At 41.0% G+C, this 25,676-nt stretch overlaps 1 protein-coding gene across 1 annotated transcript in view; it reads right to left on the bottom strand.

Moving 5' to 3' along the window:
- The window catches only part of PRTFDC1 (phosphoribosyl transferase domain containing 1), a 92,263-nt gene extending 66,792 nt beyond the window's left edge, over nucleotides 1–25,471 (bottom strand). Inside the window, 4 exon segments of the mRNA XM_006773829.2 lie at nucleotides 10,821–10,970; nucleotides 12,706–12,757; nucleotides 17,471–17,577; nucleotides 25,424–25,471. Coding sequence (XP_006773892.1) covers nucleotides 10,821–10,970; nucleotides 12,706–12,757; nucleotides 17,471–17,577; nucleotides 25,424–25,471 — 357 coding nt within the window.
- Nucleotides 25,472–25,676: the final 205 nt, after the last annotated feature.

Genomic DNA, 25,676 nt, shown 5'->3' on the forward strand with positions numbered 1-25,676 from the left:
TGAATAAATCTAATGTGACTAAGAAAACCATGCATAGTACTATTATAGTAAAGAGAGATCTTAATTTAATAATGTGTGCAAGCAATATTAGGCATAATTTATTCTAGTATATGTGTTCTGTATGTAGATATTAGCCTAACAATGGGGCTGGCAGAAAAATCATCAATCAATTTGAAATGTGTTTAAATTTATCCAATAAAAGAAACAAACTGAATTACACAATGGTTTTCAAATGAAGATATACTCATTCATCTATCATTACTAACAATTCTAATTCTTACAAAAACACTACCTAAAAACATCTAAAATTTTATCCCTGATTGCTGGTCCAAATTGATTTGCATTAAAGTGAGTGGATTTTGCTTTAAATAAAGCAACAAAGTTAGGATATGTTTCTTTCATAGTTAAGTATTTCCCTTTCTACAATTCAACAAGAGTTAAAAGTAATTTAAAGAACTGATCAATAGAGGCATAACTAGTATCTTCCTGAGTGACTTTGGCTCAGAAAGCAGCAGAATAAGGGAAAAACCTATTTTGATCTTAAAAATTATCTTAATAGGAGGAGGAGAGATAACATAATACATTTCACCTCTTAGCGCTCTTAAACACTGGCCCTGAGGGACGTCGGAAGTGCTCCCATCCCAGAATTGTAGCTGGGGCAGCTTCTGCGTGTCCCTTCCAATTCAGTGCCTCTCCTCATTTGAAGAGTGTCTGCAATGAAAACAACATGCAGAGGTTAGTAGGCCACCAAAGTTTATGTCAGGACCTTCAGCAGGGACTTCGGAGAGAGGAAAAAGTAATTCCGGGCTTCTCCATGTCACGTGCCTACCAGTACTTCCCAGGCCTGTATTAGATGAACATGTTTTGCAAAGGCATTGCTGACTCATCAGGCTACAGGTCTACTGTGCCGGCCCAGCCTTTTCCTGAGGCGTTTCTGCCCAGTCATTTCTCTTGTGGTGTGAGCTTTGGGGCCCTTTATGTATTATTGTGTCCTTTTTCTCACCAAGAGTCATCCTGTTTTCATGGTACTATTCTCTAATTTTTCAATGTCTGTTTGGATTCCATTTCTGTTCTTGAGGAGAAAATAACACTAGGCAAACAAAAAAAAAGAGAAAGGTTTTCAAAATTTCCTCCAAATGAATACCAAATTAATAAACAGAAAGTTAAATAATTCTTGTCCTTGAAAGTTATGAGTCTCAAACATTTTAATATATATTGACATTACCTAAGTTGTTCACTGGAATATTACATTTAATAATGGAAAACTCATGCCATAAAATAACCCATACTATAAAATAAGAATAAAAAGATTAAATTTGAACTGTATTATAGCACAATGACCATCATAAAAGATTTTTTAAAAAGATTAATTTCCCAGAAATACTTTCCCCAAATCATTTTATTACATCCTACTATTTTTTCCTCTCCAAATCCAAATGATTTCCTGGTAATTTCTTAGCATATAAAGTCCTTGTGTTTTATGGCCCTGATGCTAGGTTTTATATTCTATATCAGTTATAAAATGTTGATTAAAAATAGTCTAACATGAAGTAAGGGCAAGGATTTTTGCTGCCTGCAATTATTTTTGTGCTGAAAATTAGAAATTATATGGACACAATTAATAACACACCACATTGTATCCCTTTTTGGAAAAGGACAGGTACAAGTAAAGAAAAATGACTAAGAGCATTCTTACTATATATAGGCAACGTGCTTGAGTTCCAGGGGTCCGGAGCGCACACAGGAGAGATAAATGGGGCAAGCAGGGACATGAGGTAGAACTGAAACCCTGAGGCATTTGATGGAATCAGGATGGAATCCTCTACACACACTTTCTGGTGGGCAGGTCCTGCCTGGTTCCAGGGTCTGCAGCCTTCTAGCAAAGTCACTTGACCCCGGCCCCCACCTCATCTACTAGCTCAATGTCAGTGAATCTCTCAGAACAAACCCAATGTTAGATGGGACTGGAACTCAGAACTGTGTGTTGGGCAGGCAAAGGAGCCTAATGCCTCATGGCTGTATTTGCCTCTCCTGTTGGCTTTGGCATTCTGCCTTGTTTTCAAGATCCACAGCCCTCCGTGTGTGCTGGGTTTACGCCTTGTCCTGTCTTCTATGCCCATGCCCCTTCCTGGAAACTCACCCAGCACTCCTAAAAAATTGGGGAGCTCCCTTCTCCTGCTTGTCCACCTCCTAGGCACCGAGGTCCATTTTCTCACCCATCGCTCCAACAGGCAGCTGTGGTGTTGTGGTTACAATAAAAGCTCCAGTTTGGGTGTGTGACCGCCCTCCACTTCCCAGCCATGTGTCCTTGGGGCTCCAACTAACCTCTCTGGCCTTTATGGCCTCACCTGTGAAAAGGGGTATTAGTAGCATCAACTCTATAGGAGTCTTGGGAAGGTATAATGCGTTAATACATATAAAGCATATGAGATAATAGTTGGCCATAATACATAAGCACTCAGTGAATATCATATTTTATTAGCAGTTGAACCAATGATAGGACACAAGCTCGCTGATCCTACCAGCCTAGTTTTTGGAACTCTAAAGGCTGTGGTGTTTCATCCCATCTCTCCAGTAGCTATTGCACCTGCCACGGAGTACATTCCTCAGCATGCCCCTCTCCCGGCTGGGCCATGTTCCTGACCCCACACTCACGCCTAGCTCACGGCAATCCCCGAGTTAAGCACAAGTGGCCTTTGAAAATCTGATTGCCTCTATAAGCGGCAATCCCCGAGTTAAGCACAGCTCTACCTCCAAGTGGCCTTTGAAAATCTGATTGCCTCTATAATTTAATAGTTACATTTGCATTATTCTCTTACTTGTCTTCTCAGTGTTTGCTTTTCATAAAGAAAGACAAACCCTTCAATAAGCATCTTTATAGACAATGAAATATGAATACAAAAATGTACACTAATAAAATGCATAGATATTTTATATACATAAAACAAATATACACTTGCCTTGGACCCATCCAGCACCCCAAAGAACAGGGGACCTCTCTTTTCCACCTGCCCCTCTCCAAAGATTTAAACTGGAGTCCTTTTCCTCATCCTATGCCCCAGCTGGTATTCTGCTAACGGTGGACTTCCTCTCTCAAAAAGTAAAGGGGGCTCTTTACTACGTGGAAGTAGTTCAGTGAGAGGCCTGTCAGGGCAAAATGAAAAGTACTCACTGAAACTAAGGATGCTGGGTCTGGCTTATCTGTCCTGTCCCCATTCCTCACGAGCACAGATCATCGAGGACTGACTTGGACCCTTTGTTCCGAATTGTGGGAATGAGAGAAAGTGTGTTAGCTGTTCTCTTCCCTCCAGGGATTAGGTTTGTGGCCAACCCTTAGCTTTGGTGAGCCTCTTTAATGAAGATGCCAGCTTCCCTAGGGGCCCAATCCCCAGCATGGCAAGTCTCAGTCTACTGCAGCCACATTTTGGATTGTATTTTATTTCCAGAAGCCTTCTCTCAGTGCTGCCAACACGCAGGAAGTATTAATTAATACAAAGCAGTGCATGTTCAAACAGTAGGGGGGAGGGATCTAAGGCCATTGCAGCCTGCTTAAAATAAAATTCCTCTTCAGTCTTTAAAGCCTCGAAATTCGATGAAGACTTTACTTTGCTCACAGCAAAATTGGTAGGAAACAAAGAAATCTGAGTACTGCCCCCCCTGAATTGCACTCTATCCTCACATTGCATTGTATATAATAAACCTTTCATTCATGGTGACATTTAAAAGGAAATAAAGGGGGAAAAGTTCTCAAATAATACATCCACATACAAAAAGTTGGCTGAGAAGTCACGTGCTGGCACCTACTCCCCACCAACTTCTCAAACTCTCATAGCTCTCCTGCTCCAAAGCCCCGTAGAACAGATATTCCAAAAGGCCTCCCACCCCTTCCCTGATAGAGCTTTCTCAAAACACACTAAAGTGGAGTGCTCAAAGGGCAGCTGAATACCTATTTCTTTTTGATTCAGGTTTTTAGACCCTCAGGAGTTGGTGAAGAGCTTGGCTCTCAAGGTCCCTGTGCAATTCTGCTGCGTTTGTCTTCCTAAGAGGGGCAGCTTGAAGTGAATCCCGAGGGGCAGCAAGTGTCGTCAGGATTCATATGTTTAGAAAACTTCCATGGTGTAGGGGGGAAAGAGGAAGAGAAAGTCCTGGTTTTGCATAACTTACAGGAATACCTACTGTCAATATCTGTGATTTATTTTCTTGGAAGATAATTCTTCACAGTTTACTCATACAACATATAAAACATTTCAGAAAAATGAGCAGTTAATTTTCTATTTACAGATATTGCCGTTCTTCCAGAAATTATGGGAGCTGGTTTAACTGAGTTCAGTAAATATCAAAATGAAGCTCAGGAAAAAATGATGCTGATTTGTTTGGTGAAATTCTCATCCTTTTAGCCTACTACATCTCTACACATCCACACATCTCTAGAGAGACAGGATGTGTTAGTGGCCTCGGTCTTGGGTTCTGGAGTTGAACTTTGCTTTGAATATTAAATCTTTCATTTACAAACATATTAATATCTTATGAAACAGGAAAGTTTTGTGGAGAAACCTTAGAAAATCCTGTGGGAAATACTGATATGCTGCGAAGGGCACAAGCTTGAGAGACTGATGGGTCTGGGCTCCGATGCCACCTCTGCTACTTACTGCAGTGTGACATTAGGTGAGCCAATTATCCCCTCTGAGTCTCCTTTGCTTCATCAATAAAAGAAGAGATGAGAGCTACCTTGCATGGCTTGCAGTCAGGATTATATGAGATACTAAATCCATCTAGCAAGTGCTGCATAAACATTAGTGGAAAGACAGAAGGAAAAAAGGACAAGGGATGAAAACTTGAAAAGTTAAGGAACTCAGGTTGCCAGTGCCCTCATTTCACTAAGGAACAGGAGTAAGTTGGCCATGTTCTCCAGTGATTCAACCTAATGCTAATTTCTAAATAATCTTTGTCTAGATTGCTATCATTCATGCAAATTCATGTCATGTCTTATAGAAAATTTAACAAAAAAAAAACAAGTCAAATTACCTAAAGCCCTGAGATGTTTGGAGCCATCCATCCCTCAGTAAGGTCCTTTAGTAAACAGTGAAGGGCATCAAACAATGAGAACCTTCTGGGGAAAGAGCTTGTATTGCTGATGGCTGCAACAAGAGAAACTGACTCTGAGTAAACTAAACTTTCATCTTTTTTTTCCTCAAAAAAGAAATTTAGCCCTAACTGGTTTGGCTCAGTGGAAAGAGCGTCAGCCTGTGGACTGAAAGGTCCCAGGTTCGATTCCGGCCAAGGGAATGTACCTTGGTTGCGGGCACATCCCCAGGAGGAGGTGTACAGGAGGCAGCTGATCGATGTTCCTTTCTCATCGATGTTTCTAACTCTCTATCTCTCTCCCTTCCTCTCTGTGAAAAATCAATAAAATATATTTTAAAAAAATTTAGGAAGAATCATAGAGCAGAAAGGTAGGAGAGTATAAAACCACCCAATGCTTTTGACCAGAACCCATGACACTACCCAGAGTCCTGATTGCCCTTCAGAAATTTCTGAAGGAAGAAAAAGACATTTTAGTGGCCTTTGTTTCTGCTGAGATGTCTGCTCCCTATGAATAGGTTTGAAAATATGCAGGAGCACCAAACACCCTCAGAAAAAAATGACCTAATCCTATTCCCCTTATTTGGTGATATTTATTTTCATGAAAGATCTTTTTCCATCCCTTTACTTTTAGTCTATATGTATCTTTCATTCTGAATTGGGTCTCTTGTAGACAGTATGTATTGGGTCTTATTGCTAGGCTAGCAATAGTTATATCTGACAAAATAGATTTTAAAACAAAGGTTATAGTAAGAGAAAAAGAAGAACACTACATAATGACATAGAAAAAAATCCAAGAAGAGAATATAACCCTTGTGAATATTTATGCACCAACGTAGGAGCACCTAAATATGTAAAGCAAATCTTGATGACATAAAGGGAGAGACTGAAAGTAACACAACCATAGTAGGGTATTTTAACACACTATTGACAAACAATGGACAGAAAGTCAACAAGGAAATGTTGGCCTTAAATGACACACTAGATCAGATGGATTTAATTGATATCTTCACAGTACTTCACTCCAAAGCAGCATAATATACATTCTTTTCAAGTGCACGTGGAACAGTTTCTGGTATAGACCACATGTTAGGACACAAAACCTCTCAATACATGTAAGAAGATTTAAATCATATCAAGCATCTTCTCTGCCCATAATGGTATGAAAGCGGAAATCAATCAGAAGAAAAAACCCTAAAAAACACACAAAGACATGGAAGCTAAATAACATGCTACTAAAGGATGAATGGATTAATAATGAGACTTAGGAAGAAATCAAAAGATACCTTGAAAGAAATGAAAATGAGAACACGACAACCTCAACATTTCTGGGCACAGTTAAAGCAGTCCTAACATGACTACCTCAAAAACCAAGAAAAATATCAAATAAACAATCTAAGTTTACACTTAAAAGAATTTGAAAAAACAACAACAAACAAAGCCCAGAGTATAAGGAAGGAAATAATAAAGATCAGAGCAGAAATAAATGAAATAAAGTATAAAATAAACAATACTGAAGACCAATGAAACCAAGAGCTAGTTCTTTGAAATGATAAACCAGATCAATAATCCTTTAACCAAGAAACCCTTATCAAGAAAAGAAAGAGAAGACCCACCTATATAAAATTAGAAATGAAAAAGAAGTAATAACTGACACCAAAGAAATACAAAGGATTGTAAAAAAATATTATGAACAAATATATGCCAAGAAATTGGACAATCTGAAGAAATGGATCAATTCCTAGAAATATACAAATAGACAATCTTCCAAAACAGAATCAGGAAAAATCAGAGAATCTGATTAGATGGATTACAACTAGAGAAATTGAAGCAGTAACAAAAACAAAACAAAAACAAAAAACAAAACAAAAACAAAACACCCCCAAAACTCCAACTACCAAAAGCCCTGGACCTGATGGCTTCACAGGTGAATTTTACTTCCTTCTAGTTGTAGAGTTTACAGTCAGCCAGGCTTCCTATGGTTCTGGATGAAGTCCGTATTGTTTCTCTGAGGTATTAATCAATTGTTGTGAGCGGCCTTAATTTCCCGGTGTTTATCTCTGCCGCCATCTTAGTTTCTCTTACCTGAAACTTATATAATCTTATTAACCAATGTTATCCCAAAAAATTCAATAAAAAAATTTAAAAAAAATTGGAAAGGAAAAATAAAATCATCTCTATTCAGAGAAGAGACATGATTGTCTTTATAGAAAATTCAAAAGAATATATAAAAATAACCTATTAGAATTAATAAGAGTTTTGAAAAGTCAATTTTTAATATGAAAAATCAATAGTATTTTTAATGTACCAGTGATAAACACTGGGGAATCAAAATTCAAAAAAACTTACCAAATATAATAGGAGCAAAAACTTTAGATATTTAGTTGTAAGCTTAAAAATATGTCTGAGATCTGAGTCTGAAAACCTAGAAAACAACTGATATTCAATAAGACTTAAATAAGTTGGAAAGTATACCCTATCCATGGATTAGAAAACTAAATAGTGTTAAGATTTTAATTCTCTTCAAATTAATCTATAGATCCAAATAACAGATTATTTTGTAGAAATGAACAACATGACTTGAAATTTTATGTGGAAAGGCAAAGAAGCAGAATAACTAAAACAGTTATGAAAAAGAACAAGGTTGGGAGGACATATGCTACCTGATTTTCAGACATATTATACAGCTACAGTAATCTAGGATAAGCACATATATGAACAGAACTGGATAGATTGTTCAGAAATAGACTTACACATATACAGTCAATTGATTGTCAAATGATTCTGGAATAACTGGATATTCACTTGTAAAAAAATAAATAAGAACCTTGACCTGTATCATACTAATTAATACAATATGAACCATACAATAGTTTTAAATCAAAGAGTATGAAGCTTCTCAAATACAACAGAGAACAATTTGTGACCTTGAATTAGGCAAAAGTTACTTAGGTACAAAAAAGCATGATTCACAAGAAAAAAAATTGATAACTGATAACTGGAGTATATAAAAAAGTTTAAAGTATGATCTTTGAATAAAAAGCCCTGTTAGAAAAATTAAAAAGCCATTCACTTCCTTGGAAAAATTATTCAAAATATTAAAAAGTATATTCCTTTATCTAATAAAGGATCTGATGCAAAAATATATAAAGAACTCTCAAAATTCAACAATAAGAAAGAAATCCAAATTTTAAAATGAGCAAGATATTTGAATAAACACTTTATTAAAGGAGCTATATGAATATCAAATAGGCAAATAGGATGAGGTTATATTAATCACCACAAATTGTATGAGGTCATGCAAATCACCATGTGAAGTCATATGAGGAACCATCACATATTGGAATGGGTAAGATAAAAGAAAATAAAGAAAAACTGGCCATACTAAGTACTGCTGAAAATGTGGAAGAACTGGAAATCTCATAGGAAATCTCATAGATTGCAGGTGGGTATACAAAATTATTCAATCTCTGTAAAGTGTTTATACACGAACTGCATGACCCAGCAGGAACTGCCCCCTGGTGATCAGTGTGCTCCCACAAGGGGAGCGCCACTCAACCAGAAGGCGGGCTCATAGCTGGCGAGCACAGCAGCAGTGGTGGGAGCCTCTCTCTCCTCTGCAGCAGCACTAAAGATGTCCAACTGATGGCTTAGGCCCACTCCGCATCAGTTGGACATCCCCTGAGGGCTCCCAGACTGTGAGCGTGTGCAGGCCGGGCTGAGGAACTCCCCTTCCCCCCACCACTCTGAGTGCATGATTTTCGTGCACTGGGCCTCTAGTATCTGTATAATGAAATCCCTCTTGACAATAAGAAGAAATGAACTACTGGTACACGTAACTATGAATGAATCTCAAATGACTTCTGCAAGATTTAGATTTTCTAAGGCTACATAGCATATAATTACATTATATGACATTCTGGAAAGAGCAAAACTCTAGAGACAGAAAACATCAGTGGTTGCCAGGGCCTGGGAGTTAGGGAAAGGTTTGACTTCAAAGAACACAAGGGTATTTTTTTGTGTGTGGTGAGAAACTATTCTACATCTTGATTGTGGTAATTTACATGACCCTATGCTATTGTCAATGTAGGAGAGGTCAATGGGGGAAAAGAAACATATGTGATACTTTCAACAATAAAGAATTTAAAAAACAAAACTCAGAACTATAAGCTAAAAGAGATGACTTTTCTTGCATGCAAATTATACCCCAATAAGCCTGACTTTAATTTTTAAAAAGATTTTTGAAAGCTGTTTGCTTGGAAAAAGATATAATAAAGGTCAGAGCCAAGTAAATGAGAAAAAAATTATATTAAGAAGGAAGCACAACTACTTAAACCCGGATGGAAGGAACCCAAAGAGAGAAAAGGTTTTCAAAAAAGATGACACTAATAAATTAGAGTTAAGGTGCTTGCAAAAGACAGCTTCATCCTGGCCTGAGAAGTCATCAAGGAACAAAGAAACACAGAGTATCTTAAGAAATAGAAATGATTTCCAGCTGCTCTATAGCTGAGACAACTGAGACACAGAGAGTTGTAGGCAGAACTCTAAAGTGCGCCCACCCCATTCGGGTCCCCTGCAGTACACACCCAGTATAATCTCTTCCACTTGAATGTGGGTGAGACTTGTAAATATCATGGAAATTCACTCCCATGATTAGGGGACTAGTCAATTGACTCTGAGTTCATTAAAAGGACGTTTATCCTGGGTGAACCTGCCCTAATCAGATTAGCCTTTTAAGGAGGGTCGCCTGCAGTGCGGTGAACTGCTTGTGGAGGAGGTAAAGACCTTTAGGAGCTAAGAGGTCTCTAGCCAAAAGTCAGGGGGAAACAGGAACTGAATTATGCCAAAACCCAGTGATCTTGGAAAAGGACCCCAAACCTCAGGTCAGATCAAAGCCCTGAATAACACCTTGATTTCCTTTGGGAAGACTGAGCAGAGAACCAATGCCCAGACTTCCAATAATAAGATGATAAATGTTCCTTTAAGCCACTAGGTTCATGGCGAATTTGTCATATAGCAGCAGAAAACCAATTCAAAGAGCGAATTAAAATGTGCAAGCTAGCTTAATCAATGTGAATACTCTCATGGTTGTGACCCCAATAGTTCTTCACCCAGTAGTAAGGCAGTTTTGATGACTTGCACTGCATGGAAAAGCGTCACAAAAGGTAACATCATCTAGAGAAGAGGTGCAGGCTAAGGGGATGACATCTCTGGAAAATAATCTCCCTCAATTCCGTTCAGTGGTGGCCAAGAGAGCCCAGCATAGACTAGGGAAGGGGCCCCTGGTCTTGTCTCATCGTAATAGTAACTCACTGATCCCACAGCCTTCCCTTCTCTACATCAAGGCCATGACTGCATCATTCAAGTATTCACACTCTCCTCTCTGGGCTGAACGCTCTCACACAAGTCTCCAGGGCCAACCGTAACAACCAGGGCAGAGTTCACTGGACTTTCTTAACACTTATTCTTAACACACTCACTTGTTAAGCTGGGCACCAGGAAGTAACCACTCAACTTTATAACCATAAAAGAGACATGAATCATCCCTGAAGCATCGTTCCATACAGGTTAAAATAGATAGCAGGAGTCCCACCCCACCCTTGAATTACATTTGAATTGCAGTATCTTGCAAATTTAAAAGAATTATAATCTTAATTTTCATAACATTATTCGTTCTTTTACTCTATAAAGTTGTTCATTTGAAAGGTCATATAATGAAAATAGCACAAATAACTTACCCTGTAATGTTTTAGTCTGATGAAATCAACATAGAGACACATCTATCTGAATTTTGACTGATGTTCTATAAGATCCGCACAAAACCTGTAACCTCCTTTAAGCACACACAGGATCCTAAGTTCACAGCATCCTACATATTCAATAATATCCTAGCCAGATGCTCAATTCTGAAAGAAGGAATGAAAAGATATGTTAAAGCATAACTATTTCTGAGTATTTTTGTTCCTTTTAGAAAAATGCATGATGTACTATACATATTAGATTACACAGGAAGATGTGGAGAAGAGTTTGGGAGACAGAAGGCTGCAGATAAAGCAGCTTTGTTCAAGTTTGACAAAGAGAGAGTGTTCAAAACATATTTCTGACAATTACATCATCAATAGCACATTGTTACTCCTCTGTGTCACAAAAATGATTAAGGTGTAAGCTATAAAGTCAAAGGTCATGGATGTTGTTATTTTATCACCACAGAGGCTGGTGGTTAAGCTTATGCTGTGATGGCATTTGCTGATAGTATGCTCACTTTATGGCATGGAGAAAGGAAATGGAGAATGACTCACCCACCTTGCAACATTAGAGAAGACTGGAAGAAAAAACCCTTAGTAACTATCAAAAGAATAACATTTGCCTTATATTTCACAAAGATAACACATTACCTATGTGAAAGGTGCCCCAGAGTACAGTTCCAGTAGGCACCATTTCCATGAAATGCAATGTGAATGACGCCTCGCGGAGTTATGCAATGATGCAACCTTGGGTTGGTACCCAATACCTAATTTGGATCTTTCATTGTATTTTCTTCTAATTGTTTCATGTCTAGAAGTCCATTATTCATGCACGCATACAACATTAAAACCTACTGGCACCTCAAATAGAATTAGATTTAAAACAAGCTGAATGATCTGAATATCTATAAAACGTTATATTATGAATGATTGACATATATTATTTTATTTATTATATACATTTTTATCCCTCTTTTATTTTTAAAAATTATTTTAATTTAAAAAATTTTTAAATTACAGTTGACATGCAATATTGTATTAGTTTCAGGTATACAACATAGTGATCAGACATTTATATACAGTGGGGCCTTGACTTACGAGTGTCCCGATAACGAGTTTTTCGAGATATGAGCCGTCTCTTGGCCGATTTTTTTTGCTTTGAGTTGCGAGCTAAAATTCGGGTTACAAGCCAGCACACGTGTCTCATTAGTTCACTTTTTGATTTGACATATGAGTAATTTGAGTTACGAGCTCTGTCATGGAACGAATTAAACTCGTAAGTCAGGGCCCCACTGTAACTTACAGGGTGATCACCCCCGTAAGTCTAGTATCCATCTGACATCATACATAGTTATTACCATATTATTGACTATATTCCCAATGTTTTCTTTTATATACTGGTGACTGTTCTTATAACTAGCAATTTTTACTTCTTAAACCTGTCATTTTTTGACCCCATTATAAATGTTTTGTATAGTGTGTGTATACACACCCAGATATACATATAAAATGTCAGCCATGGTTCCATGTTCAAAATATGGTAACCAAAAAATGTACATCAGCATGCCAGATATTCTATAAAAAGGACATTTGTTTCCAGCATGATGGAATGAGGAGGTCAACATGTCCTTTCCACAGACAGCAACTATAAAGCTGGAAAAAACTATTAAAAACAACCACTTCACTCTGGAAATCAACCAAAGGCATACAACAAACTGAGAATCATGTATTCATGAAAACATTGAACACTGGGTAGAAACAGAGCAAGTCTGTAACTTCTTGCCCAAGAATGCCCCCATTGTGCTCCCTAGCTCCCCATCAACTCTGTTGCTCAACCAGGTAGTTCAACCAGGGTGGGGAACTGACAGAGGGAGCTTACCTGGCATGTGAACAGGGAGGACCGATGACTCCATTTTTCAGTATTTGCAGTCCTGTTTGAGCAACTAACTGATTAGAGCAGTCTGGGATTTGATAGGGAATTCCAGGAGATTGGAGTCATAGGAGAGAGCTACACAATAAACTCTTAGCATATCCCAAACTGGCCAGAGCTAAGTGTATGCACAGCAGAGTCTAGAGTGGGCCTAAGCTTCCCACATGTCCCTGGGTGATGGAGCCTGTAAGCATGATCGGAGGAAACGTAAGGAAGCCCAGGGGAATGTAAAAGGCAAGAAGACTTGAAAAAGGCTGGATCTGAATGTGTTTGCCAACCCTTACACACATTCATCAGCAGAGTGGAAGCCTTACTGGCTCAAGGTGTTTAAGTACAATTTCTAACTAATCTAAGGCTTAAGGCTAAGCTATTTAGACAGAGGGGTGAACCCTAGCAAGTGAGGCTTAAAAACAAAAAAAAATAAACTGCATATCATCAAAGACCAAACATTGTGGGGGACATATATTTCACAGAGTGAAAGACTAAAAAAATAAAGGTGAAGAAGAACAAGCAATGAATAGAAAATAGTTATATATATGATAAATATTAAACTATAACAGTAATCACTTTAAATGTGAGTGGTCTATATACAACAATTAAAAAGCAAAGACTGTTAGAGCGGATAAAAAGCCAAGCGCTAATATATGTTATCTGCAAGAAACACACTTTAAACATAAAGACACAGATAGACTAAAAGGATAAAACATACCATGCTAACATTAATCAAAAGGAAGCTGGAGTTGTTATAATAATTTCAGGCAAAGCAGACTTCATAGCAAGGAAATGATCAGGAATAAAGAGGAACATTACATAATAAAGAGGTCAATTATCCAAAAAGACATAACAATCTTAAAAACAGTATTAAAACACTGACAGAACTGCAAGGAGGAATAGATGAAGCACTATTGCAGTTGGAGACTTTAAAATCCCTCTCTCAATAACTGACAGATCCAACAGGCATAAAACAAGTATGGATATAGTTGAACTGAACAATACCATAAGCCAACTGGGTCTAATTGACAGTTATAGAATTCTCCACCTAACATTCTTCTTAAAAGATGTCAATAAGAAAATGAAAAGACAAGCCACAAACTGAGAGAAAATTTTTGCAAAACACAAATAAAGGACTGGCATCCAAACTATGCAAAGAACACTTAAAATTCAATAACAAATAACCTAACTTAATATGAGCAAAAGATCTGGACACCTCACCAGAAGATGTACAGATGGTACATAAGCATATGAAAAGATGCTCCACATTATGTCAGCAAGAAACTGCAAATTCAAACAACAACATATGGCGGAACAACCAAATAACCAAACAACCAAACAAATGGTCCCTATGATATGTGCTGACCACCAGGGGGCATATGTGGAACATGGTGGGCATCGACAGCAGGCAGCAGAGCGAGGAACACAGTGGGTGTCGGCTGCGGCGAGAAGGTAGAGTAGGTGAGCAGGGGTGCCAAACCAAGGTGGGGCACTGGTTGCTGTCATCAGGGAGTGCCTCTGGTGGTTACTGAAAATTCTTTGCTCCTGCCCACTGCTGTCCCGCCCAGCGCTTGCACCTGCTACTGGTGCTGGAGCCACTGCTTGCATCCACTGCTGGTGCCGGGTGCTGGTCCTGATTGCTAGGCACCATCAGTGGGTGCGAGCAGCAGCTGTCGCCAGCCCCATTGCCCCTGAGGGCTTCTCTGCCTCCCCCTGCTCCTGAGGGGCAATCGGGGCAGTAGCTGCTGCTTGCATTCACTGATGGCACCAGCCCTGCTTATACCTGCTGCTGGCACCGGCCCCAATCATTCTGTGCCATCAGCGGTGTGAGCTGGGTTGGCGCCGTCAGCGTGTGGGAGCAGTGGCAGTGGAAGTGGGGCTGTCGGCAGACAGGGGATGGGGGACTGTAGCTGGAGGGGCTGCGGGGCACAGAGGATGGGCCAAGACCCACCCCTGTGCCCACCGCAGCCTCGTGGCCCACAGTTCCTTTCAAGGTGCACGAATTTGTGCACTGGGCCCCTAATATCTGATAAAGGACTTGCATCTGGAAAATATAAGGAACTCTTTCAACTAACTCAATAAGATGACAAACAACTCAAGTTAAAAGTTGGCAAAAGACTTAGGCATTTTCCAAAGAAGACATATAATAGCTAACAAGCACACTAATCATTAGAAAAATGCAAATTAAAACCACAATGAGATACCCTTATATATCCACTAGAATGACTATAATTAAAACAACTGATAATACTAAATGTTGGCAAGTGTGTGGAGAAACTGGAAACCTCATCATTGCTGGTAGAAATGTAAAATGGTACAGCCAATTTGGAAAATACTTGGCAATTTCTCAAATTTACCATAAAACTCAGAATTCCACTTCAAGGAATCCATCTAAGAGAAATGACAAGATATTTCCACACAAAGAATGTTCATAGAAGCATTATTCATAACAGCAAAAAATTAGAAATCCAAATATCTATCAACTGGTGAATCAAAATTAAATATTATATAGTTTAATTTATAAGAAATGCCCAGACAAGACAAATATATAGAGAAAAAGAAATCAGATTAGGTGATTGTCTAATGCTGAGGGTAGGAGCAGAGATTGAGCAAACAAAGTTTTTGAAATAATAGAAATATTGCCCTAGCCAGTTTGGCTCAGTGGATAGAGCATTGGCCTGCAGATTGAGGGTTCCTGGGTTCGATTCCAGTCAAGGGCACATGCCCATATTGTGGGCATGATCTCTAGTAGGGGGCGTGCAGGAGGCAGCCGATCAATGATTCTCTCTCATTGCTGCTCCTATCTCTCTCCCTCTCCCTTCCTCTCTGAAATCAATAAAAATATATTGAAAAAAATAATAAAAATATTATAAAATGATGCTAGTGATGGTTGCCCAATGCTAAAAATTTGCTTTAAAAATCATTAAATCATTTACCTACAGTGGGTAAATTCTATAGTATGTAAATTATATCTTAATTAGTTCATTTTAAAGGTTTGGATGGGCAATCCTGGGCCCCACCCTGGACCCCACCCCAGACCTTTGAACCAGAATTTCTGGACATAAAGCTTAAGAATGTACATTTTAACAAGTTCACTGGGTAGGTCTCCTGTACAGGGATCTGGCTCTGGATAACCTTACCAGAGCTCAATCATTTACTAGATCAGGTTGCAATTAATTTAAGTCATAAAATTCAGGTTAGAAAAGTAGGAATTTGTTTAAACCATGGGGTTTCCATCCTGGTATTAAGAGAAATTCTTCTGAGAGTTATTAAGAGGTGAACAACTATAAAGATGTCCACAGTACAACAAAAGTTGGTTTAATTGTTAAAGTCGAGGAAGTCTCCCCCCCCCATAATTTCCATATATTTAAATATAAATTGTTAAAAGGAAGATTTAGCAATTTGGGAGATGCAAATTTCCCAAGTTTATTTGATCACAAAAACCTTTTTTTCCTTCTGAAGATCAGAACTTGTATTTCAGAGGAAGCCCATATTAGGTATGAGAAATCCCAAACTAGACCTTATTTTAATAATGTGCTCTAGTTTGAGAGAGAACACACAATATCCAAGTCTTAGAATTTGAGTGAAAATTTTAGAATTTGAGTGAAAGAATGACGTTTCCTTCCAGACAGAAGTAATCACCTAGCTTATTGCAAACTTTCTTTTGGCCGAGGACCTATTTCATAAAGTTAAATTTTAACTCGGAAGAATATAACACATGAAAAAGGAGGAGGCAGAAGTTTAAGTTTATGGTTATAGAAGAGGTAGAGTGGGAGCCCAAAGCCTCCATTTGCTCCTACTTCCCTGTGCCTCCCCACCCTGATTTCTGGGTCTGGGAAGAGCTTCTGTGATTCCTGGGAATGCACTGTGCAAACCCACGGAGCTTGCTCTCCATATAAATGTGAAGGCTTATGAATTTAGAAATGAGAGGTACATGGAAATGTAACAGTCTGGGCGTTAAGGCCACTTTGTGAAAGGGCCCTGGCCTCTATTTAAACCTTGGCATTTTTGGTGGGCTGAACTGTATGGGGTCTCTCTGAAACCAAAGGCCAAACAGGGGTGACTTAGGGGCTTAGAACAGAGAGAAAATGTTGGCTTTAGGAAAGCCAGTCAGCTAGGAAGGAGTCAGAGGCTATTTATGGAGACAAATAAGAAAAAACTAGAAATAGTATTCCAAAGAGAATTCTGTGCAGATCTTTTTAAGCTGCAAACATACCTGTTCCCAAAACGTTACCACTGGCTGGGAAATAAAATTGTGCACAGACTGGTTGGCCTCTGATACATTACTTTCTCCGAAATAAATACAAGTTCTCAGGAAAAGCCAGGGCTTTAGGGGTGTGTCCTATGAAGGCAAAGATCACCTCTTAACTCTCCCTGGTTAACTGGAGAGTCTACAAAATGTGAGGCAAAGGTACCTGGGTGAGAAGCAATGCTTTCCCAAGTTCCATTTTCATTAGTTTTTCTAGGACAATTGTTATCTTGAGACTGTTACTTATAATGTAATACTTTATGTATGGGTAGTATTTCCTCTGAACAAATGTCCAGGTAAACTGTTCAGGTAAAGCACAGATTGTTTGTATTTCAAATTCTCTGCCCTGAAAAGTGCTGTCTACCACTGCATAAAAGAGATACAGAAACAGTGTCTTAAATTGTATTGCATGATTCACTCAAGAGACAGTCCACCCAGCACAGGGTCAAGCCCGACACAGGAAGTAATACTCACCGGTCAACAATGATGCCATGAGGTATGAAGACATATTCCAAATCTCCATAATAGTGCTGTGTGTATGTAAATAAATTCAAGTCATACTCTGGACAATCATTCATAACCTGCAAATCAAATGATTTTGGTTATGGCATTTTTTCATTGGAAATTTATTTTAAAACCATAAATAAACAAAACAGTGTCATTTGAAAAACAAAATAATACCAAAAACAGAAAGTAGTCCTATGAGCAATATGGCATTAAATTATATTCTGTGAACCTATGAAAAGTTCAGTGGGACAAGGTAATGTTTCATTCAACTTGATAAAGGACCTAGTACTGAAGAACACAGAGTACATGTATAAAATACCTTAATTTATGCCTTAATTATAAATGTTACCATGACTATAACATGTGTATCTACAACATTATAGTTGTAATTTTAATATATACACTATATCATATATTACTATAGTATTATATATACTACTAGTGGCCCGGTGCACGAAATTCATGCACAAGGGAGGGGGTGTTCCTCAGCCTGACCTGCACCCTCTCCAATCTGGGACCCCTCGAAGGATGTCCTACTGCTGGTTTACAGCGATCGGGCGTAAACCAACAGTCGGACATCCCTCTCGCAATCCGGGACTGCTGGCTCCTAACTGCTCCCCTGCCTGCCTGCCTGCCTGCCTGATTGCTACCTCAGCCCCGCCACCATGGTTTTGTCCAGAAGAACGTCTGGAAGGTCTCCTGGAAGGTGTCCCAGTCTAATTAGCATATTACACTTTTTATTAGTATAGATAGAGGCCTCGTGCACGGGTGGGGGCCGGCTGGTTTGCCCTGAAGGGTGTCCTGGATCAGGGTGGGGGTTCCCTTGGAGTGTGGGGTGGCTTGGGCGAGGGGCCTGTGGTGGTTTGCAGGCTGGCCATGCCCCCATGGGGTGAGGGTTCCTGCTGTGGGGGGGCGTGGCCAGCCTGGATGAGTGGCTGAGAGCTGTTTGCTGGCTGGCCACGGCCCCGGGCAACCCAGGCTCCCAGACCGTACTTGAGTGGAGGTCACAGAGGCTGGAAGCAGGTATCTGGGATTTATTTATCTTATGTAATTGAAACTTTGTAGCCTTGAGCGGAGCCCACAACCGGCCAGGGCAGGCGGGAAGCTTGGCTTCCTCCATCACCAGGGGCAACACAAGCCTCCTGTTCACTCCAGCTCCATGGCTGCCGCCATCTTGGTTGGGTTTATTTGCATACTCACTCCTGATTGGCTGGTGGGCATGGCTTGCAGGTGTAGCAGAGGTACGGTCAATTTGCACGTTTCTCTTTTATTAGATAAGATTACATTTCCATGCATTGTATAAGCCTCATTTGCCTGAGAAAGATTTCCTATTAAAAATACCTGTCTCCAGGGATTAGTGTAGACCCAAACTTCTGAGTCATCTAATCCTTCTTGCAAAGACTTCTACAGGACATACTATGGTGGAAACTAAAGTCAGTCTTATTGGGAAACAGTTGCTCCAGGAAACTGGCCCATTCAGGTACTGGGAAGACTGCAAGCAAGTCTTCCTCTTGCTTAGGATGGGATGTGCAAGTTTTATGGTTAAAGTAGTAAAGAGGTGAGAGAGAAAATGAAGGTGAAGATGTTACTTTTACTCTCAGATCTTTAGGAAAGGATGCAACACAACAGTTTGAATGCACTCAAACTGACCATGGCTGCATTGCCGGTTCTGGTTCTCTAATTACTCCTACCCACTGCCATCAGACTTCTCTGTCCAGCTTTAAGCTTTCCAGGCCTTTCATAATGCAGACCTTGCCTAATTTTCCAGCCCAGTTCCCTAAACTATCTCCTTCCTGTCCTCAGATCGGTCTTCAGTCGAGTTGTTTTCCTTCCTAGCTCTGTGTTCTGTTCAACTGTCTGTCTTGCATCTACATCTTCTCCCTGTCTTTCTTCTCTGTCTCTGTATTCCAAGCTCAGCTCCCCCAGGAAGCTTGGGTCAGTACCCTCTTCTTTCTGGAGGCCTTGATGCCTGCTCCCTTCCTCTGATCTTCTTTCTCAAACTCCCGCTACCCCTCACAGCTATCTGTTCTCCTAGACTAGAGGATCCCTTTCAGGCTCCTTGCGAAAACTCCTGTTCCTTCCAGCACCTGGTTTGGTTTTGCTGTTTTAGAACCCACTTGGGCTTCATTTAATGCTGGAACATCCTCTCGCTTTCCATTCTCCTTTTCACTCCAGATTTAAAAACAATTCTCTTTTGCTCAGGTTTTGGAAGGGCAACTTATGGTCCAACCTCCACCTGCTCCCATCTCCCATCCAAAACTTGTAATAGTTCCCCCCAAATTTATCCTTCTCTATCAGGAAAGAACAACTCCTTTTTCCAGTTGCTCAGATAAAAACCTCAGAATTGTTGTCAATTTCATTCTTACATCCCGTTCATACAACCCATTAGTCAATCTTATCATTGATTCCTTCAAAATGTAACCAGGACCACCCCTCTGTTTGTGTTACCATATGTCTCCTGGGATTATTGCCATAGCTGCCAAACTCACCTCTCTGTGACCACCATGGCATGCATACTCCCACCACATGGCAGCTGAAGTGCTCCTTTAAAAATGTACATGATGTCATAGCCATCTTCTGCAGTTATTTTCAAAGGCTTCCCACTTCTCTGAGTACAATGCAGAGTACTCACCATGGCTTCCCTCTCTGACTTGTCTTCAAGCCTGCTCTTCCTCACTCACTGCTTTGGGCACTGTCCTCCTTGCTGATCCCTGAATGTGCGAAGCAGGCTTCTGTCTCAAGGGTCTTGCACTTGCTATGTTTTTTCTTCCCCCAGATATCCACATGACTTACCCTTCACTTACTTCAAGTCTTCATTCAGATGTCACCTCTACAGACAGGACTTCCCTGACCACCCAAGTAAAATGGCAGCCACCTCCTACCCACTCATTCTTGTCTGCCTCTTACCCAGCTTTACTTTCCTTCATAGCATGTATTCCTACTGGATGTGGCGTGTGTGTGTGTGTGTGTATGTGTGTGTGTGTGTTGTCTTGTCTCCTCCCACTGGAATATTAGCTTCTTCTGGTAGAGACTTTGTCTTTTTAATGGTTGAATCCCCAGAGCCCAGGACACTGACCTGGAATATGGCAGCTGCTCAAAAATGTTAAATGAGTGAATGACACATAGTCTCCATTCATGGATTATGCAATACTACCTGAACTCTAGCCTCAACCTTGTCTCCTTGTGATAAAGAGCATTGCTGTTCAAGGCTCTGAAAATTCATATCTACCATGGGCAGACTCCTAGTCAATGGTGTATGTCATCGGTATATTCGAAGAGTATCACATTGCTCTTCCTCTACCAGCAAACTGGCTGGGTACCCTGTTGAATTTGCACAGAGCAACTCTGGCTTCCACCCCTGAGAACTCTTCGGGCCTGCTGTAACCATAATACCATCATGGCTGGGCAGAGCCTGAACCCCCAGCTATACATGAGCAGCTTTCAGAAGTCCCTCTAGCAGGCCAAGGTCAAGACAGATGGGAACCCTGTCCAGAACCAGGGAGCTCATCCAAGTAAATAGCTCTTTCTGGCTCCCCTTCCAGACCACACACACTAACCACCCTACTTCCCAAAGCCAGGTGATGGCATCATTAACTAATGGTCATCTGAACCCATTCCTTCCATCATGCAAATCCTTTACTGCCCTCTCTAAATCTCAGAGACAATTCTCCACTTCATATTGTAGAGCTCAGCGCTAGCATTTTCAAGCTGTGATGTTAGAGAAATTACCTACTCTCTCTGAGATTCAGTTTCCCTCTCCTGTAAATAAGACACATAAAACCTATAGACAGGGTAGTTGTGAGGATTAAGGCATAGAACAAATAATGTTCTTAGAGGTCTTAGTACATTTCCTGATGCATAATAAGTGCTTAATAAATGACGCCCCCTCCCCAAATAAGAAAATGGCAAATTAAACCAACCTATAGATAAAAACTGTAATGGTAATCCGTAGCACAGAGGCAGATGGAGTGCTGGTTAAGAGCATACACTTACAAGTACAATACACCTGGAGACAATGAGACCTTAGGCATTTTAACCTCTTTGAGTCCCAGTGTATTCACCTGGAAAGTAGAGTCAACGCTTACCTCATGTGGTTACTGTGAGGAGTAAATAAGACAGACAATGGAGATAAAACTCATACCCATATCTAGTCTATCGTACTTATGTAATAAATATTAACTGCTTAGATGTACTGAAACATCAATAGTTTACTTACAACTGATATGCTTTAATTAACTTAAAGATGTGCCACAAACCTGCTTGCCAAACTCTCATTACCCTAGTTAAAGCTGTAAATGTAAAAGCAGAAGAAATTTATTTTCAAAAACTATTCTATAATCCAAACTGGCCTTATTTCCAATAGAATAGTGAGTCGTCATTGTTGAGTAGAGGTAAAGGATCTACTTTGTTATCCTTGATATCGCACACAGATGGCATTGTAAGTTAAGCCTGAAACCTGGGGGATTGGAAACTGCTGTGGACTGTAGATAATTATGTTATTAATCTGCTTTTTAAAATATCAAAACAAGCCGAAACCGGTTTGGCTCAGTGGATAGAGTGTCGGCCTGCGGACTGAAGGGTCCCAGGTTCGATTCCGGTCAAGGGCATGTGCCTGGGTTGCGGGCACATCCCCAGTGGGAGGTGTGCAGGAGGCAGCTGATCGATGTTTCTCTCTCATCGATGTTTCTTACTCTCTATCTCTCTCCCTTTCTCTCTGTGAAAAATCAATAAAATATATTTAAAAAAATAAATAAAATATCAAAACAAGAAGTCTTTAAATAGCTTCTGTATCACAGATAATAGGCTCTAAGTTTATTCAGCACAATCTTTCTCTGTTGGAAGATGCAAAACACGGCCAAGCTGGGGAAGTGACACATTAACTGAGCCATTTTATACAACATCAAACCCCAGAACTCAATCCAAATCTCTTTTCTCATTTAATGATACAGTATATTGGAAACCTTCTTTCTAAGTCATTAATATATTTTTTGCTTAGAATATTTCTTGCATTATTTTTCAAGTGGTTTCCCCCCAAGGAGAAAAACAGTTTGGAAACACATATAAAAAGTGAATCTCTGCTCTTCTCTGCTGCGAAGTCCCTCACTTTGTGACCCACTCTCTCCTCCAGGCAATGACCATGGCTGCTGCCAATTTCAGGCTCAGGGCTACCCCTCCACCATCAAAGAGGAAGGGAGTCTAACCCCTCAGCTCTGTTTCCAAGAATCCCACACACGAACATCAGGACCTTGAGACTCTGAGTTTGCCTTTCAGGCCAATTTAGGTTAATCTACTTATCCTGAATTCTACTGGAGAAAAGGACATAAATGCAGGAACTGTCTCTATTATAATTGATTATTTTCAACCAAGGCAGGCCCTCTCACTGCCTCCCTGCATCTTCCACAAAATTACCTTGCTTTTGAGAGGGCTTCTTTTGACACAAATAGATTGGGCTGTTTACACGATTCCATCATTGCTTTTTAGACTTTAACAATCTACCTTTCCTATTAGTCATACAGATTTACCTCGTTCTCTTTTAAGAGTATCTATTATTAAATAGTAGTGCTATATTTAACCATTCTATTGATGGAATGGCTTTTTTTATTAATGGCTTTGTAATTGTTAAATACAATGGCCACTTTTCCATCTTAATCCTACTGCCTTTCTGACACTCTTAATGACCTCTTTGCCCCCTCTCCTCCAAACTCTTCCCTGGGCACCTCCCTCCCTTCCTGTTCTCTCCTACGTTGCTCCTCATTCTTAGTCTCTTGATCTGGCTTCTCTTGGACACTCAGCCTCTTACAGGTTTCTACTCGTAACAGTAATTTTTAAGTTTTCCCCATTTTTACTGGGCATCCCTATCCACCCACCCCCAAGCATCAGATCTCTTTCTACTTGCTGATGCTTTCTAAATATATTAAATTACTCTCCTGAAATCTAAATATGAATTTAAAGTTGCTTACAATGCATCCTGCCCTGTAGGCCCTATGGTCAGTCACTACAGACTTGATCTGTCCAGAATTGAACTTATTTCCCTTTCATATTTTCATCTTCCTCACCCCAACCCCAGGCCTGACCATCTTCTCCATGGCAACTGGGTGGCTTTATTTAAATTCAATTTTCACTGAATTTATTGGGGTGGCATTGGTTAATAAAATTATATAGATTTTCAGGTGTATAATTTTATAATACATCATCTGTATATTGTACTGTGTGTTCACCACCCCAAGTCAAGTCTCCTTCTACAGAGTGACATTTTTATATATGTGTTTTTTTGTTTGTTTGTTTTTAGAGGGAAGGGAAGGGGAGATGGAGCCCAAAACCATGGAGCATGGTTTTGAACCTACAGGAATTGAACCTACAACCTTTGGGTTCATGGATTGACACTCAACCACAGAGCCACACCAACCCGGCCAGAGTGACATTTTTAAAACATAAATTGGGTGTAAAATTTCTTCTCAGGAGGTAATGATTTCTTAGCACTTGGCATGTGCTGTCTTGAGTACTCTGCTTCAGAGTCTTCCCATGGCTATCTCTTGCTTACACTTCAGATGGTGGCTCAAATGTGGAGGAAAAAGAGGCTGCCCTGACCACCTGAGCAAAAACAGTGCTCCCCAGCCTCCTCCAATCACCATCTCTTTGTTCTCTTCTTGCCTTCTCATTGCACTAACTGACACTATCTCCTTTATTTATTTGCTTTCATACTGCCTGCCTGTGTCCTTTCTGTAGAATGTAAGCTCCATGAAGACAGGGTTTGGTCGTGTTCTCTGCTGTATCCCTAGAGCCTAGAACTCCACCTGGAACCCAGCAGGACAGTGAATGTATGCAGATGCCTAAATAAATGAACTGCAACTCTTTTAAGAGCCAAAGCCCTCCTCTTAAATTAAGAACCGAGCAACACATTTCAACCTGAATAGTTCTATTTGAGCGTGAGGTGTCTCCTTCCCGCTCACTCACGGAATCCATTCACAATCACTGGTATTTGTGAATTACAGGGTAATCTCTTAAAAAAGTAATCTTAATGTAGTATACTGGCTCCACCGGCCACCCTCACCACGTTTTACATTAAACCTAACACAGTAATAACCACAGCCTCCTACAGAAATCATTCTCCATGGGAGGCGCCGGCAGACGCCAGTGGCCACAGGGCAGAAGTCGATTTGATTTAGGACACTGAAAAGAGGGGTGCCCTCTGGTTGACTCCTGGAGGGATTGTCTGGGATACAGAGGCTCTGGGCTGGGAACCCACCCACCATCCACATCCTCTTCTCGGGTAACAGTACCGCATATTTGACATATAAACTCTCCAGATCACTCGCGAGGCCTCGCGTGCTGAGTCCCTTCTGCAGACGAGGTACCTGAAGCTCAAGAGGCACTCGCTTGCCCGGAGCGTGGGCAGAGACCCCACAGCGAGGGTCCCCCGCGCAGGTTGCAAAGCTCAAACGTCACCTGAGCTACTTTAGTCCTAGCTGCCGCGGAGAACCCTCAGTGTCCTGTGGGAGACAAAGCGAGAGGGCCGGGCTGGAGAGCTCAGGAGGAAGCACAAGAGGAGGGAGGTCTCCACGGGTGGCCGCGGGGGTCTGTGGGGAAGTAACACATTAACTGAGGCTGGCAGAAGTGGGGACCCGGCGCGACCCAGGCTTACCGCTGGAGTAGCGGATTCCGGGCCGGGCCAGAGAGGGGGACACAGAACCCCGGGTGTCGGGATGTTGAGTGTTTGGTCAGATTGCGCGCTGGCTATTTGCCGGGAGTGGGGAGTGGGGTTTAAGGATGGAAGCGATCCCCGCCGCGAGGGAAGAACAAAGCCGTGGCCCGAGCTCACCCGAACGCACTTCACGCCTTGGGTGTAAGGGGAGGGCGCCACGAAGGGAGGGGAGAGGAGCGCGCGACTCGGCCCGAAATCCATCGGGAGTTTGCCTTTACCACTACGCCTCGCCAGTGGCCTGGCGCCGCTTCACTGCTCCGGGCCATGTTTCTCCCGGGGACAGCAGGGAGGGAAGGACCTGGGAGGGGTCGGGGTGGGCCCTGGAGGTGGGGCTGGGGTCGCCCCGCCCCGGCAGGGGACAGCTGGCGGAACGGAGCGCGCGCACGGACCCGGCGCCTGGCCGGGCTCCAGCGTCTGGGCTTCGGCACCCCCTCCCGGATCGCCTCCCTCGACGGGTCTGGGGGGCGGAGG

Source organism: Myotis davidii, unplaced genomic scaffold, assembly GCF_000327345.1.
Source record: "Myotis davidii unplaced genomic scaffold, ASM32734v1 scaffold86, whole genome shotgun sequence".
NCBI lineage: Eukaryota > Metazoa > Chordata > Mammalia > Chiroptera > Vespertilionidae > Myotis > Myotis davidii.